The 14,389-nt window shown below is 43.0% G+C and overlaps 1 protein-coding gene across 1 annotated transcript in view; it reads right to left on the reverse strand.

Annotated features, from left to right (window-relative positions):
- Positions 1–608: 608 nt before the first annotated feature.
- Positions 609–14,389, reverse strand: part of SCAMP1 (secretory carrier membrane protein 1) — a 47,571-nt gene continuing 33,790 nt past the window's right edge. Inside the window, exons 6-9 of the mRNA XM_066602846.1 lie at positions 10,394–10,553; positions 9,179–9,280; positions 7,901–8,018; positions 609–6,639 (exon numbers count right to left, since the gene is read on the reverse strand). Coding sequence (XP_066458943.1) covers positions 6,475–6,639; positions 7,901–8,018; positions 9,179–9,280; positions 10,394–10,553 — 545 coding nt within the window. The 3' untranslated portion in view covers positions 609–6,474. The remainder of the gene's footprint in view (positions 6,640–7,900; positions 8,019–9,178; positions 9,281–10,393; positions 10,554–14,389) is intronic.

Raw genomic sequence — 14,389 nt, forward strand, 5'->3', positions numbered from 1 at the left:
TCCAGCATGTCACATACCGCAGTACTGGCTCTAGCCAGCAGGTGGCACCATTGTATAATTGCCGAAAGAGAAAACCCCCTAGGAAATCCTGAATCCAAAATTGGATTGCAAAGGGTTAAACTTCACAAAAAAAGGCGTTTGGCGTGCACTTGTCAGCTGACCCTGTGCGTGCAAAAATGACAGCAATGTGCGCAGACATGCGGGCAACAGGCTGATTACACATGAACGGGGTTTAAAGAGCAAGGTAAACAGGCTGCAGGGAATGTGCTAATGGTCTCGTGCCTCTGTCCTTATATAGTGGTTGCTGACTGAGCAAACTGCGTTGCAAAGTTGCCGTGGATTCCTAATGCTTTGCTTTCAACTAAATATCAGGCATCAGACATTTATCAGCTCTTCAAACATGTCATTTTTTCAGTAAATATTTGCATTCACCGAGTTGTCACTTTATTGACACATATCCAGGAGGGCCGATGATGGAACGACGCAACCCCCTACACCAGCATTATCCCATCATCGCTATAAACAGACATGTCAGGGGGGCCGGCAGGCCCACTTATAGCCAAGTAACCGCAGACGTCTGGCTGCGTGTAGACAATCCACGACACGTGTTGGTAAATATTACTTTTATTCTATGACACTCTGTGTTAATACAATAAATATACAAAACATCTGAACTACTCAGACATGCAACACAGAGTGGGAGAGATACGTTTGTACAGGGCCGTGATTTATTTAACTGTGATGGGAGAGCAATATTAGTCATTTACAAAATATACAAACATCCTTCAGATAAATAAAACCCAAGCTTTACAATACAGAAATATTGTAGAGTGCCGACATACCAGTGTTTACATTTCATCTCGTTAATTAAAGGAGACCCACCATTTGCCCCGCGGCGACAGAAGCCGTTTAGTCTACTCCGCCAGTGCCACAGCATTACTAGTTCTACAGTACTGATGGTTGGCGGCTGGTTCCACTGACCAAACGGCTTCGGCCCCTGTGGGCAACCAATGGGCCCACTATCACATATACTGAGATTTATAACATTAAGTGCAGAAAACCCAAATCTTCCAATCCAAGTAATGTTTGATGGATTCGACCAGTCTGCGTCAATAGTGGATTGCAGAATGTCGGTTTAGGAGGAGAGGTCTCTCAGTTGTCAGTTTGCTCATCTCAAGAAGAGACCTCAGATTTAGCTAAACGTTCATGCATTATGGAAGATGCCTTGATGCCACAGCAGAGGACACACACCATTCAGTAATCCGTCATGATCCTTTTGGCCAATGTAAAGTAGAACACGTACTTGACACCCAATCTTTTCTCGGAGGAGCCCGCAAGGCATTGTGCACTAGCTGCATTACAAGAGGTGCCCCATAATCAAACTTTCATGACATGTGAAGAAGAAGTGGCATAGTAGTTGCTGTAGAATGAATAGGTCCTATGCCTCCTGCTTCTGTGGAACACCATTTATGGTAAAACTCCATCAAAAAGGGGATTTTGTCGTGTCTAAGAGTACTTTTACACAAGACAACCGTTGGGCACTTGAGCACCCAACATCCGTCCCAACGATTGGCCTTGTCTTATTACACAGGAGTAATATAATCGTTCAATGAATCAGAGGTGGAGCGAGCTGGAGATACTTTCTGGCCGTCCAGCCCCATTCAGAGTTTACACCGGCCAATAGTCGCTTGGTTTTTAGGTGAGCTGGAAACCAAGCGACTCCAAAAAGTGAGCGATTCTTGGCCATCTGCCCTGTCAGACTCATGTTTACGTGGGATGACACTTTGGTGCCCATCGGCCGTGTAAAAGTACCCCAATGTGTTATAGTAGATAACTGTGGGATCATTTCATACTAAAAAGGTCATTAAAAGGGAAATTGTAAATCTTTATCACCTTTATGATAACATTCAAGGAAATGAATAAGGTGCAAGGTTGAACATGTCCTTTATACACTACAGCAAAGTATCCACAATGGGCTGGGATTTCTCTGGTATCCGTATCAATACACATCCACATATAATAAAATAGACACTAAAAGGTGCCGATACAACTTCAGTAGCTGTCAGCCAAACATCTGTTTGTTCTAGATCCCCCAAAACATACTAACCCCACTTGAGAATTCATCTGTCCTCAAATAGGAAGAGTGGAGTCGGGCACTGCCAGACATCTCCAGCGGTGGCTTATCTCCTTTGAGAACACAGGATTGGGCATGCTGAAATTAAACATGCCTAATCCTTCTTCCCCCCTCAACTATCTGCTATTGGGTGAAGAGTTTGGACATCCCATACACAATAGAGGGGTGGCCAGTGCCACAGCAATCAGCAGGTTTGGTCAACATTCATCTAATTTGTATGGCCGAGCTGAATCTTGAGGGTATTTTTGAGCTGTAGTTTCCAGATATAGGGTGCCATTTCAGTATGCAGCCAAAGATAGCAAGATACGGCTAAAGGATGCAGACAGATCAGAAAACTTACCAGTGTGGACAATAGACAAGAGCAGGAATCTCCAAACAGAAAAATCAGATTTTATCCTAGGGCTGCCCATAAACCTTAGATAGCGGTCAGCTAAAAGGCCGTTCGATACGTGTTCTTGTGTTTTCACACAGGAGCAATAGTCATTCAGAGAACAGATAAGATCTCTGCCACGTTGCATCCAGCCACCCGCCTCCATTCACTGCACACAGGCGGTCGTTCAGAGGTGAAGAAAGGACTGCCTGTTTACCCGGGCCGATAGCTGCTTGGTTTTTAGCCCAGCTAAAAACCAAGTGAATCTGATGAGTGATTTCTCGCTCAGTGCTATGTCAGCAGCAGTTACCAGCGATTACTTAGGCAATAATTACGTGTATAGAAAGGCAAAGTCCCTGCAGCAATGTGATAGGACCCGTAGAGGTGACCGCTAATGTCTATGGTCAACTAACGCTGCACCAACAAATGTGAAAGTAGATTGATAAAACAGTCTGAAAATCTAAAGCAAATAAATAATCTAGGAGTCACATCACAGTCAGCAGATGTCAAGACCCACCGGTAGTCTATCCCAATCACGTCCAAAACCGAAGCCAACCAAAAAAAGCACAAGCAATCCAGAACAAAGTGAAGGCGCAGAACCCCAAAGCTGCACTCACCCTTTTCCTGTAGATCTATGGGAATCTACGGAAAAACAACTATCAAAAGGAGTTCCACATATGGGAAGAGGTGGTGGTGGGGGGACGACTTGTTATTTGTATAGCACCAACTTATTTCGCTAGTCTCTCGGGTAATTTATTTATTACCCCCCCCACCAAGCTGGGTACTCATTCTACCAACCTCAGAGGGATAAAAGGCTGAGTCAACCTTGAGCCAGCTACCTGAACCATGCAGGGATTGAACCCGCAACTTTCAGGTCGTGAGCAAGAGCTTAGGACTGCATTCTGCTGCCTGCGCCACACGAGGCCTTATCAGTGCTATTAGTGGTAAAAACGGAAGTGAAACTTTGCCAGGTGGATTTCCAACTTTTGCTTCATCTGTAACTTTAATAATGCTCACATTTCCTTTAACAATCCTATATGTGATGGCACAATGCCCATCCAATGTTACCAATATTACTCAAGCTGTGAGAAGACTGAAGTGTGAGGATCATTTGATGTAAACCTAATGAAATTCAAGCTGGTAATGAAGAGCATGCGACTGCACTGGAGTTATTAGAGCGCGCAAATTTTATCCTACATTGTTGCGCATACTTTGCATAGTTGTTGAATGGATTCAATGATGACGGAAAAAAACCTTATGATTTGTCTGTGTGGTCGTTAGAAAAAGAAAAAACAAAGAAAAATCATATCTTCATAACATTTCATGCATTCATCATCACAGGGTCTACCCTGAATACGCCGTGTGCGAGCCCTAGCTCTGCGACAGGACGTTTCTATACTGATGGTATGGGATGTTATATTATGCATTCCTCCTGTGCTACCGCAAAAAGAACGTACATTAAAAGGGAAGGTTAGCTCAGAACGTTACGTCACCTAGTCCCTTATCCATGAGGAAATGACTAAACCCATACTGGATCCAGTGACCCTGTGCACATCCTAAACATACACCGGAAGCTATAAACACGCACAATACATATACACCAAAGCCGCTCAATAGAGCGATTACTCAACGCTTGTAATGGCCAACACCATTAAATCACCTACTATTTGTATGTCCCTCCCCTTCCTGGCACTGGTTATATACAATCAACGAGCCTGGAGCCAAGACTAAACCGCTTTCAGGGCTTATAAAAATGCTAAACTAAAAGACGCCTATATATTGGGACATCCGATTCATACTGGAATACATGAAATATTCAGTTTACAGCCAGGAGTGCTGTTCATAATCAGTGTAAAGAATAATACAATTAGTAAAGATTAGGGTTAAGGGTCACCCTAACCCAAAGGCTACACCGTCCCCCTCTAATTCTGTACAAGAAGGAAATGTGTATGTGAAGCTAAAAGAACACTGGGTTGTCAGACCATACCAGAAAACTGTAGTGCTTGTGGGCCCTTGTGGACTTTCACCTACACCAAGCGCTGCCATGGATTTTCTGCAGTCTGATAGTTTTGCTTCCCCTGCGTATACATGGTTGGCGGACGCCTCTGCGACGGCTCATCTGCCGGACACGTGTAGCTAAGCCAAACCTACATGTCAATGGGGGAATCAGGACAGCCAAGTGCTAATCTAAAATAAAAGGAACCAGTCATGACGGCCATGGTACCGTACATTTATGGTCAGTTTGGGGTATCGATCCTAATCTTTTAAAGTAGCTTTTGAATGACTAACTTGTGAGATTGGCTACTATCCCCAGCTATAGGCTATGACAGCATGTTCAGTGTGACTCAATTTGCAGTCACCCTTCGACTGAACACTGGGCCCTTTTGTCAGAAGACAATCCCTTTAAGTAGGATATAAGCCTTAGATTTAAAAAAAAAAAAATACATTTAAAAAAAGGGGTTATCTGAGACTTTTACTATTGATGACCTAAAGTCATGATAGGTCCATCAATATAGCTGATCAGTGGGGATTCACCACTCGGGATCCATCAATAGAGCTGATCAGTGGGGATTCACCACTTGGGATCCTGGCAGATCAGTTGATCACCAGGTTTGGATATCATCATCGGAGTCGGAGCTGAAAGTGCAATATAGCTTTACTCCTATTGAAATCAATGGGAGCAAAGCCAGGTGTCACACTTCCAGCTCCGAAGCAGAGAATGACGTCCAGCCCGACAGCAGGCCGAGCGATCAAATGATTGCCGAGATTCTAGGCAACAGATTCCCACCAATCAACTACTGATGACAGATCTTGAGGATAGGTCATCAACAGTAAAACCCAGAAAACCCCTTTAATGGCTAACAAGAAACAAAGAAAAAATATAATTAAGCCTGACGAAGTGTGCACAGGCTGATCATATTGGAATATACAAGATCCGATACCAGCATTAGACTTTCGGGCTACTTCAGACCTCAAATACATTAGCTGCACAATCAGAAACATCTTGACTACTGTTAAAGATTGTTTCAATGTATAAAAAGGGAAAAAAATGTACTTCCACTAGAAGTTACTTTAAAAAATCCAAGCAAAACAAGAATGCACTGCATTAAATAACAAACAGCAAAATAGAAAGGTTTAATGAGACATCACAAAACACAAAAAACACAAAAGGCTATGAAGAAACCCAGCACAAACCTTGGTGCAGCTTCCCTTTCTATTCTTCAGCCCTAACTGACCTTATAGCAACCACTTGCGATTAAAGCAAAGACAATCCAAAGACGACACCAATCCCACAGAGGTACTCCGATTACCCACAACCCCGGGAATAAGGGGTTAAAACGGCCATTTAGCGTCACATCTATGGACTATAGCAGTTTAAGAGTACCAGGTGTGCTTTATCCTTAAAAATGCACCTAAAAATCAGACACCAACTACTTACTGTGTGCAGGTATGGATAGTTGTCGCCGGCTTTTCTAATAGCCGAGTGAACACTTCTACAAACTTCAGATTAAGGTATGTTTATACTTAAAAGTGACTAAAGTACCAACAAAAATAAAATAAAAATAATAAAATACATAAAATGTGCACTTTGAGCATTAAAAGTTAGCAAATACTTTCTGTATTTAGGACCTCAACACAACTCCGATCTAGTTACGCCATATCACACTACAGTTATCCATCTGTTATTTAGACAGGATCTGGGTCAGAGCATTCTGAGCTCAGGGATAGGAAGGGGCTTGGGGTGAAGGGACAGAAGTGTACAGCATCATTATTTTCACCATGCACAACCAATAACCCATGCCGTGCCTTGGGAGCCAGTTTAATCCCTGGCACAGGATGGGCCGACTGTAACAGATACACATGGCAAGTGCAATTTAAAGTCTTTTATGGGTGTTGCAAACACGGCTGGAGGAATAGAGCGTGACTGAAGAGAAATGACAGTGGTAATGGTTGCCTTCAGTGGGAGCCTTTACATCTGGTTGCCCTTGAAAGCATTCTGGGCAGCACTGCTGGCAGCTGTAGAGGCTGCGTTAGCTGCAGCAGTCTGCACTGTTTTGTTAGACATCACACCTGTAGCAAACTCTTGCTGGGCCTTCTCAAAGCTGGCGCCCGTTGTCCGGTACAGTCCGTGCACCTGTAAGACACACAACTAAGTCACAGGGGGCAAAGGAAAAAGTTCAAGAAGTTAGGACACAACTATAACACTTCGAAGCTCTCCGTGAAAGGCAGTGGCCATACAGAACAGCTGCACAGAAAATCCTCAAAGTTTGTCCAACAGTTTTCTCCCCCTTCTGGCGAAGAGGAGTGCATATTTATGGGAATAGAGGGAGCTGACACCTCTGAAATCACCTGGATCAACACGGTCAAATTACAACAGGCTTCTTTCCATAATTCAGGTTGTCCCCCACATACAGGGCAACTTTAAGTTAAAAAAAAAAGTGGTGCAAAAAGTCTCCAAAACAAACGGATTTCTTCATGCATGAAGTGACATACAACAGCCAGAATGACATGAAAAGATCGAACATCTGTAAGGTGCATTAAACAGTTGGAGATTTTCTGCGTGGGTACAGTCAGTGACATGGCAGATGTCAAGTCCGTAATCCAGTTGTGCCCAGAGGCGCACCGGCATGTCCTCCATTATCGATTCCACTGCAGCAGAGATGCGTCGTATCAGGTTGTCTAGTGTCAGGAGGGTTCTTCTATCTTTTCATGCCATTCTTGCTGTTGTATGCCACTTCATGTATGAAGAAACCAGCTTTACTATGAATCACCCTGTACATTGCATTGTGAATGGGTTTAGATGGCATCGATGTCATTTGGATGGCCCGTTTAACATGGAAGCAGCGTGCATAGTCTGTATAAACCTGAGATTTGAAGTTGCAAACCATGAGCTGGCTATACAAAATATTTTCATAGGATTGTAGAATTGGAAGGGACCTTCAGGGTCATCGTCCAACTTAATGGCGCCCACAAATCCTGCATTGAAGGAAGATTAAAGGCCCATTTACACGAGCAGATAATCGCTCAAACGACAGTTTAAGTGACAGCTTAGAGCGATTATTTTGCATAAAAAATAATTGGTATTTAAGTAGCTACTCAGATACATAAATACCAATTATGTATGTAAATGAAGCCTTCACTGACCACAGGCTAATAGCCCGAGGCTATTATCTACGCTCAGATTCTTTGTGCTCCATGGGGAAACAATGCTATCAGCACCCCCCCCCTCCCTCCGTGGAGAACGACTGATAAAAGTGAGTGACGATTTTTAGGTGAGCTTGATTTTAACGATCGCTAAAACAATCGCCGATTAGAAAATTTTTTGCGATAATCGTCCAGTGTAAATGGCCTTAAAAGGTGGCATAACTAGTTGAGTGTCTTCTTCGCACACTTACCTTCTTAAACATAGCTAGTGATACTACTGCAGAACCTGTGAAAAGGGCGGCAATCAGGATCATAATAATCCCCACAGGAATGTTCTGATTGAGAGCAGTTAGTGCAGAAATCCAACCGCTGCAACACACAACAACAATCATGTCAGTGCATTAAATCCAGCGGCCTGCTGTTAGACTGATCTGCTTGCTAACCATGCCATAGCACATTAATAAAGTACATAACATTAGCTATATAAATGTTGTTATTATTCCTTCCCCAACTACATTACTCCTAATCTCAGGAACCACATTCCAAAGTGTTGAAAATACAAATCTAAAGCACTCACCAATGACCGTTCTTAAAAAAATGCCCTGTTTTCTTCAAGAACTGTAGTCTTACTTACAGCCATTTACATTTTTTATGCTATGGGATCGAACCGCGGTCCAGCAGTGGTTCAGTGATCCCGGCTACCCAGCAGGTCATTGCACATGGAGCTAGAAATGTGCAAGCGAAGGCCATCTCTCCATAACAGAGGCGGTTGGTTCCCTTAGCAATGAGAAGTAACCAGCTGCATAGACGACTACAGCTTTTACAGAGAACGGGGCATTTTTGAAACAGACTTGTCATTGGTGACCGCTTTAGTCTTGTATTTGCAGTACATTGGAATGGGGTTCCTGGGATAAAACCTTGTCCATTATTGGTTACTGGCACGCTTTGTGCCATATTACCCTGCATAGATCACAAAATCTTGAAGCTCTTGCAGTTTTTCGATCACTTTACTGGTATGTTCCCACAGGGCAGGCTGCAGATTTGTGCTTCAGACTGGGATCGAATATTCTCACCTACCCCCAATTGCCTGCTCCTCCGCCCATCTCTCCTGGCTTCCAGTGATGATGTCTCAAATTATGTGACTACCGCACTGACACGTCATCACTGCAGGCCAGGCAGGGGATCAGCCAAAACTCTTAGATGGAACAGGCAGAAGGCAAGTATAAGCTTTTCCATTGAACTTAATTGTGAAAATCCAAAACAAACCCACAGTATAAAGTGACATGCCGTGGATGTAAAATCTGCACCGCTCTTTAAACTACCTTGTAGATTCCCTTTAATCTGGTGTATGGAGGAGAGGTCTGTGAATCCCATGCAAATTGCTGCTACTGGAATATGCTGCAGATTCTCCATACACAAAGCTGCGGTGGAAAATCCAAAGCGTACCCACCGTGTGAACATACCCCGAGTGCGCCAGTTATTAAGAGTCATTGAAGCCGTTTTGGTACTAACAATAACGTTTAACTTACCAATTCCCCCAGCCTTTAAATCCAGCAGCCTGTAGAACGTGCACTGCAAACTGACAGATGTACACAAAGAAGAACACAAAGAACCTGAAGGAACTGTCGCTCCTGGAAAGACAAGACACCACGACTATTACATCATACGGAAGAAAACCAAACTCTACATTTGTATCTAGAAGGGCAAGTCGTTCTTAAAGAGGCTGTCAGCTACGCAAAGAACTGAAGTCTACCCGGCGCACTCTCAATGTATTGTCGCTGTGGGTTTAAACGTTGACAAGAGAAAGCAGGGCCCGGTGATTTTACCAATACTTGATCTTTTTTTTTTTTGTTATGTAAACTGAAAAAATATAAGGCCATGTTATTTGCAGGATGTGCCGTGTTTTTATTGGCACCACTTTGGGATACATAAAAGTATTGTTTAACTTTTATTAACTTTGGAGGGGGGGGGGGATGGCAAAAACAAATTCATTTTTTTACAGCAGTGGGCGCTATACAGGATACAGTACTTCTGTATTCCATCAAGGCTTCCCTGCAATGTCTGTCACATAACATGCTGTGGGTTGGGTAAATGTGGAGGGTGTCTGTCGCATCAGTTCATTTCTCACACAGACAGACGCTGGGTTACAGAAAGAAAGGAACTGATGCGACAATCGCCTGCACATTTACTGATCGCTAAGATGGGAGCGCGCTGCCCGGCCAACAGGCTGCTGTATCGGCTACTAGCTTGCTGTGTGAAGGATATTGAGCGGGTATACCAGGCACAGCTGCTACAAGATGTACGGTGCTGTGCCCGGTATGCAGTGAAGAGGCCGCAGTGCTCACTCAACCATTGTGGGCTCTTCAAACAACTCATCACCGAAGGTCCTGCATAGCAGACCCCACAGATTAGATAACCTATTTGATAACCTATTCTAGGGATGGGTCATCAATATATGAATCCAGTCCAATGAAATACATAGAAGCGTATAATGCTATAAAATAATTAAAAGGGAGCAGTCCTCACCTTACTAACCCTCCACCAGTCTCTGCTCATCTGGCTCCAGTAAGGACATGGCACGCTATAAGCTAGAGCCCAGCAAACAAACCGCTGGGAGACCGGGGAAGAGTTGGCAAGAGAACAGCAGGGAATTGGGAAGCTACAGCTCCTTTAGTTGTTTTATAGCATTGTAAGCTGATTAAAAATTCAATGAACCGACCAACATCTTTCCAATGTGACCTTACCTGAAGGCTCCATACAGTGGTCTGTACCAGCATACAAAGGAGCATGGCGTGAAAAGCAAAAACCACAGGACGGCCAATCCAAAGTCAACACCTCGACCTGTATCCACGCAGAACCACGCCAGACAGCCAAAGACATTTACAAACAGGGTGACTGTATGGACTGTGGGGGGGGAAAAACAAGCGTTACTACACACAACTATCAACTGAAATGTTCAGAATATTTTTCTCTAAACATGGGCACCTTAACCCTTTCCAATCCACTGTCTGACGTATAAAGACATTCTGAGTGAGGGCTGTACAGCTCCGATGTCGGAAGACATCCGGCAAGGTATTCTTACTGTACGATTACTGGCCGCTCTGTTGTCGGGGGCCTCTCCAGCATGTCACATACCGCAGTACTGGCTCTAGCCAGCAGATGGCGCCATTATATAATGGCAGAACGAGAAAGCCCCCTAGGAAACCCTGAATCTAAAATTGGATTGCAAAGGGTTAATGCAATTTTGTAAAGAAAAAAAATAAATAAATAAAATAATTGCCGGCTGCAACAACATGACTGTCACAAAAAGAAAGACACTCGGCTGAATTCTTTGCAACCATAGTGTTTTTGCAAGACGGAATACATATGTGAAGCTGGCCGTATACAACAGAGCTGGTGGACCACTCCATAAATACGCACACCGCTCGTCCGAGCATGTATGTTTATGTCAATGTGGACAGGACCGAACAGGCCGCTGCCAAACCCTCCTGTCGATCTAGTATTCCTACAAGCCACAGAGATGTTCAGGACTTCCATAACCTGTAAGCTTTAATATCTTACATATAAAGTGCCAAGAAGTTAACAATTATCTAAGGATTACCCATAAAAGTGGTTTCTTCGTAGGAGGAAATGCAAAGCTCAAGTTCTGAAGCGGTTTTAACAGATTCCTCATTTCCTCCAACACATTTTTGGCACCTTTTACATTTTTTTAACCCCTTCCCTCCCCATGACGCAAGAGTACATAATGGGAGCAGGGTACTTCCAGCAAAATGACGCACCCTTACGTTATAGGGATGGCGCGAGATCCTAGCAGATCTCGCGATATCCCGGAGCGGAAGCCGGCTGTCAGTAGTAGCCGGCCTCCCACTGCGACAGCTGTTAACCCCTACCCTGCCGCAATCAAAGTAGATTGTGGCACAGAAAGGCTGCCCGGCTAGCAGCTATGGCAACAGGACACCAGATACCGATGTCCTGTATTGCCATTGCCTAAGATCGCTATAATAAGCAATAAGGCATGGCAGGAGAGAAGTCCTGCATTGCCTTATCACAGCGATCATTAGTGCTGCACTGTAAGTCCCTCAGAGGGACACAGATATACACTATATATAAAAGAAAAGCAAAATATAGTACAAAAAATAAAAATGTAAAAAACAAATGTTACAAAAAACCCTTTAAGTTTTTTCTTATATTAGCATAAAACCCCCCCCACATATTTGGTATTGACGCGTCCGTAATGACGCGTACAATAAATTGAACACGCTTTTTATCCTGCACGGCAAAAAGAATTTAAAAAAACACTGAAAAACTGAGATAAAATGCTAATTTTTAGCATTTTGCTTCCCAAAAAAAGATTTAAAAAAAAAATAAAATAAAATAAAAGTTTTACAATGTAGTCTATGTAACCAAAAATGGTACCAATAAAAACTACAGTTCGCCACGCAAAAAACAAGCCCTTATAAGGCCGCGTCGACGGAAAAATAAAAAAGTCATGGGTTTTGAGAAATGGAGATGAAAAAAATAACAAAAATCGTTTGGTCCTCAACGCTAAAATAGGCCATGTCATTAAGGGGTTAAAGGAAACCTTTCAGGTCCTATGAACTGCATAGACTAAGTTTATGGGACACCAAGTCCAGGGATGCGATTTTCATACTCGCCTGCCTCTCTGCTCCCTCACTGTTTACCCTCAAACCCAACGCTCAGGCCCACTGAACGGACTCCTGGCCTTACATGTTCTCGCATTACCGAGCGTTTGTCTGTGCGCACACAATGAAGACAAGGAGACCTCTCAATGGACAAAGCAAGTAAACCGGGAGGTAGGAGAAAATACAAATCAATCCACTGGACCCACGGCCCATAAAATAGGATTTTTGTACTTCCTGTAAAATCGCTCTCTCGCTACATTCATTGGGGCACACTGCTTAGACCGCAAGTATAGTTACTGCGCCACTAGGAGGTGGACGTCACGCAAAAAAGAGTGAGGCACCAAGCTAATATCAATTTGTATGCAAGCAGTAGGATACGAGAGAGAAACAATGTAGATATTAAAAGTTATAAACATTTAAGACCGCAAAGCCGTGTGACCATGTGAACTTCAAAGAGAAAGTCCCAACAAGGCGAAAAAAATCATCGAAACTAAACTTCACAGTTAGTAACAGCGGATAACCCGGAGAAGAAGGCAGGAGGGGTATTTAACCCTTCCTGCCTTCTGCTTCCCCGATTACACAGTGCTCAATGAGCACTGTGTACTGAAAGTGAAAGTAACATGTAACTTTCACTTCGCAAGTCGGGGGGTCATGTGACCTCCTGGGATTCCCTGCTACAGCAGAGCTGGAGGGTCATACTAGACCCTGACCAGCTCTGCCAGTGACTAATGTCACTGCAAGGGATGTTTTTCCCTGTAACTTGGGCTCCTATGGATGCCCCAGCTACAGTGGAAAAGTGTCAAAAAAAAATAAAATTTAATGTCCCCCAGAGGTCTTACATGACGTCATGGGGGACATGGATAGTAAAAAAGCATAATTACATACACAAGTAAAACAAAATTACAATAAAACAACAATACATACATAAGAAAGAAAAGAACATGAAGCAGACGCCAACCAAAACAGTCGCTATATGCGCCCTGTAAACCAAAACCATACATACTATATATCAAAACGTCTGAAATAAATAGAGGAACCCATACTTTATTTTAGCATAAATATAATAAATTTAAAAAAAAATAACTATACAGGTTTTTAAAAAATCATTTTAACCCCAATAAAACTAAAAAACAGAAAAAAAAGTCAGTGAAAAAGATATTTAAAAAAAAAAAAAAGTGCCCTATATGCCACAGAAAAAAATAATTTTGATGGCTAAAGGAAAAAAAAAATAGGGTAGTAAAACCGCCACATGGGTAAAATCCCTAAAAAGTGTCTGGTCCTTAAGGTACAAAACAGCCTGGTCCTTAAAGGGTTAAGGGGTGCAACACTAAAACCCATACTGGTAACTACATCCTACTGATCCAGAACTTGCAATGGTGTCCAAGGAGGCGGCAGCATCAACGGTGTAGAAATTGTAGAAAAAGGTTTTATTGCTCCATAAAATGGCGACGTTTCGACTTAATCTAAGTCTTTTTCAAGCCTTGAAAAAGACTTAGATTAAGTCGAAACGTCGCCATTTTATGGAGCAATAAAACCTTTTTCTACAATTTCTACACTGTTGATGCTGCCGCCTCCTTGGACACCATTGCATTTATTTGGGGTTGGGTTCATGACCCCACAGGTGGCTTGGCATACACAGATTGGAACCTCTACACTGAAGTGCATGTGTTAGGTGTGCTGCGGGACTTTCCTATTTCTACTGATCCAGAACTTGTCAGTCATCCGGGCAGAATATTTTGCTTAAATTTAATACATTAGAAATAATTTACAAGTGCCAAAACCAGCAAATCTGATGTACAACCTGTTATTCTTCTTGGGCAAGGACATAGTAGCCCATCTATTCAACAGTATTGCTTTATCAGAAAAATCTCAGGAGGAAAACACAAGGGAGGCGCTGTCTGGTGTAGTATGATGAAATCAATTGTGGGTAGAGTTGTGCTATAATGAGCCTAACATGAAAGCACATATGAAGCCAACCAACTGACCTTCAATGCATATGAAAAAGCAAGCCCAGAGCCTAGATCACTGAAAGGGTTCTTCCCAGTAGTCCAAAACTGGTTCAAAAGATCATACAAAAAAAATATATAGAAATGGCTA

Source organism: Eleutherodactylus coqui, chromosome 5 (assembly GCF_035609145.1).
Source record: "Eleutherodactylus coqui strain aEleCoq1 chromosome 5, aEleCoq1.hap1, whole genome shotgun sequence".
Classification (NCBI taxonomy): domain Eukaryota; kingdom Metazoa; phylum Chordata; class Amphibia; order Anura; family Eleutherodactylidae; genus Eleutherodactylus; species Eleutherodactylus coqui.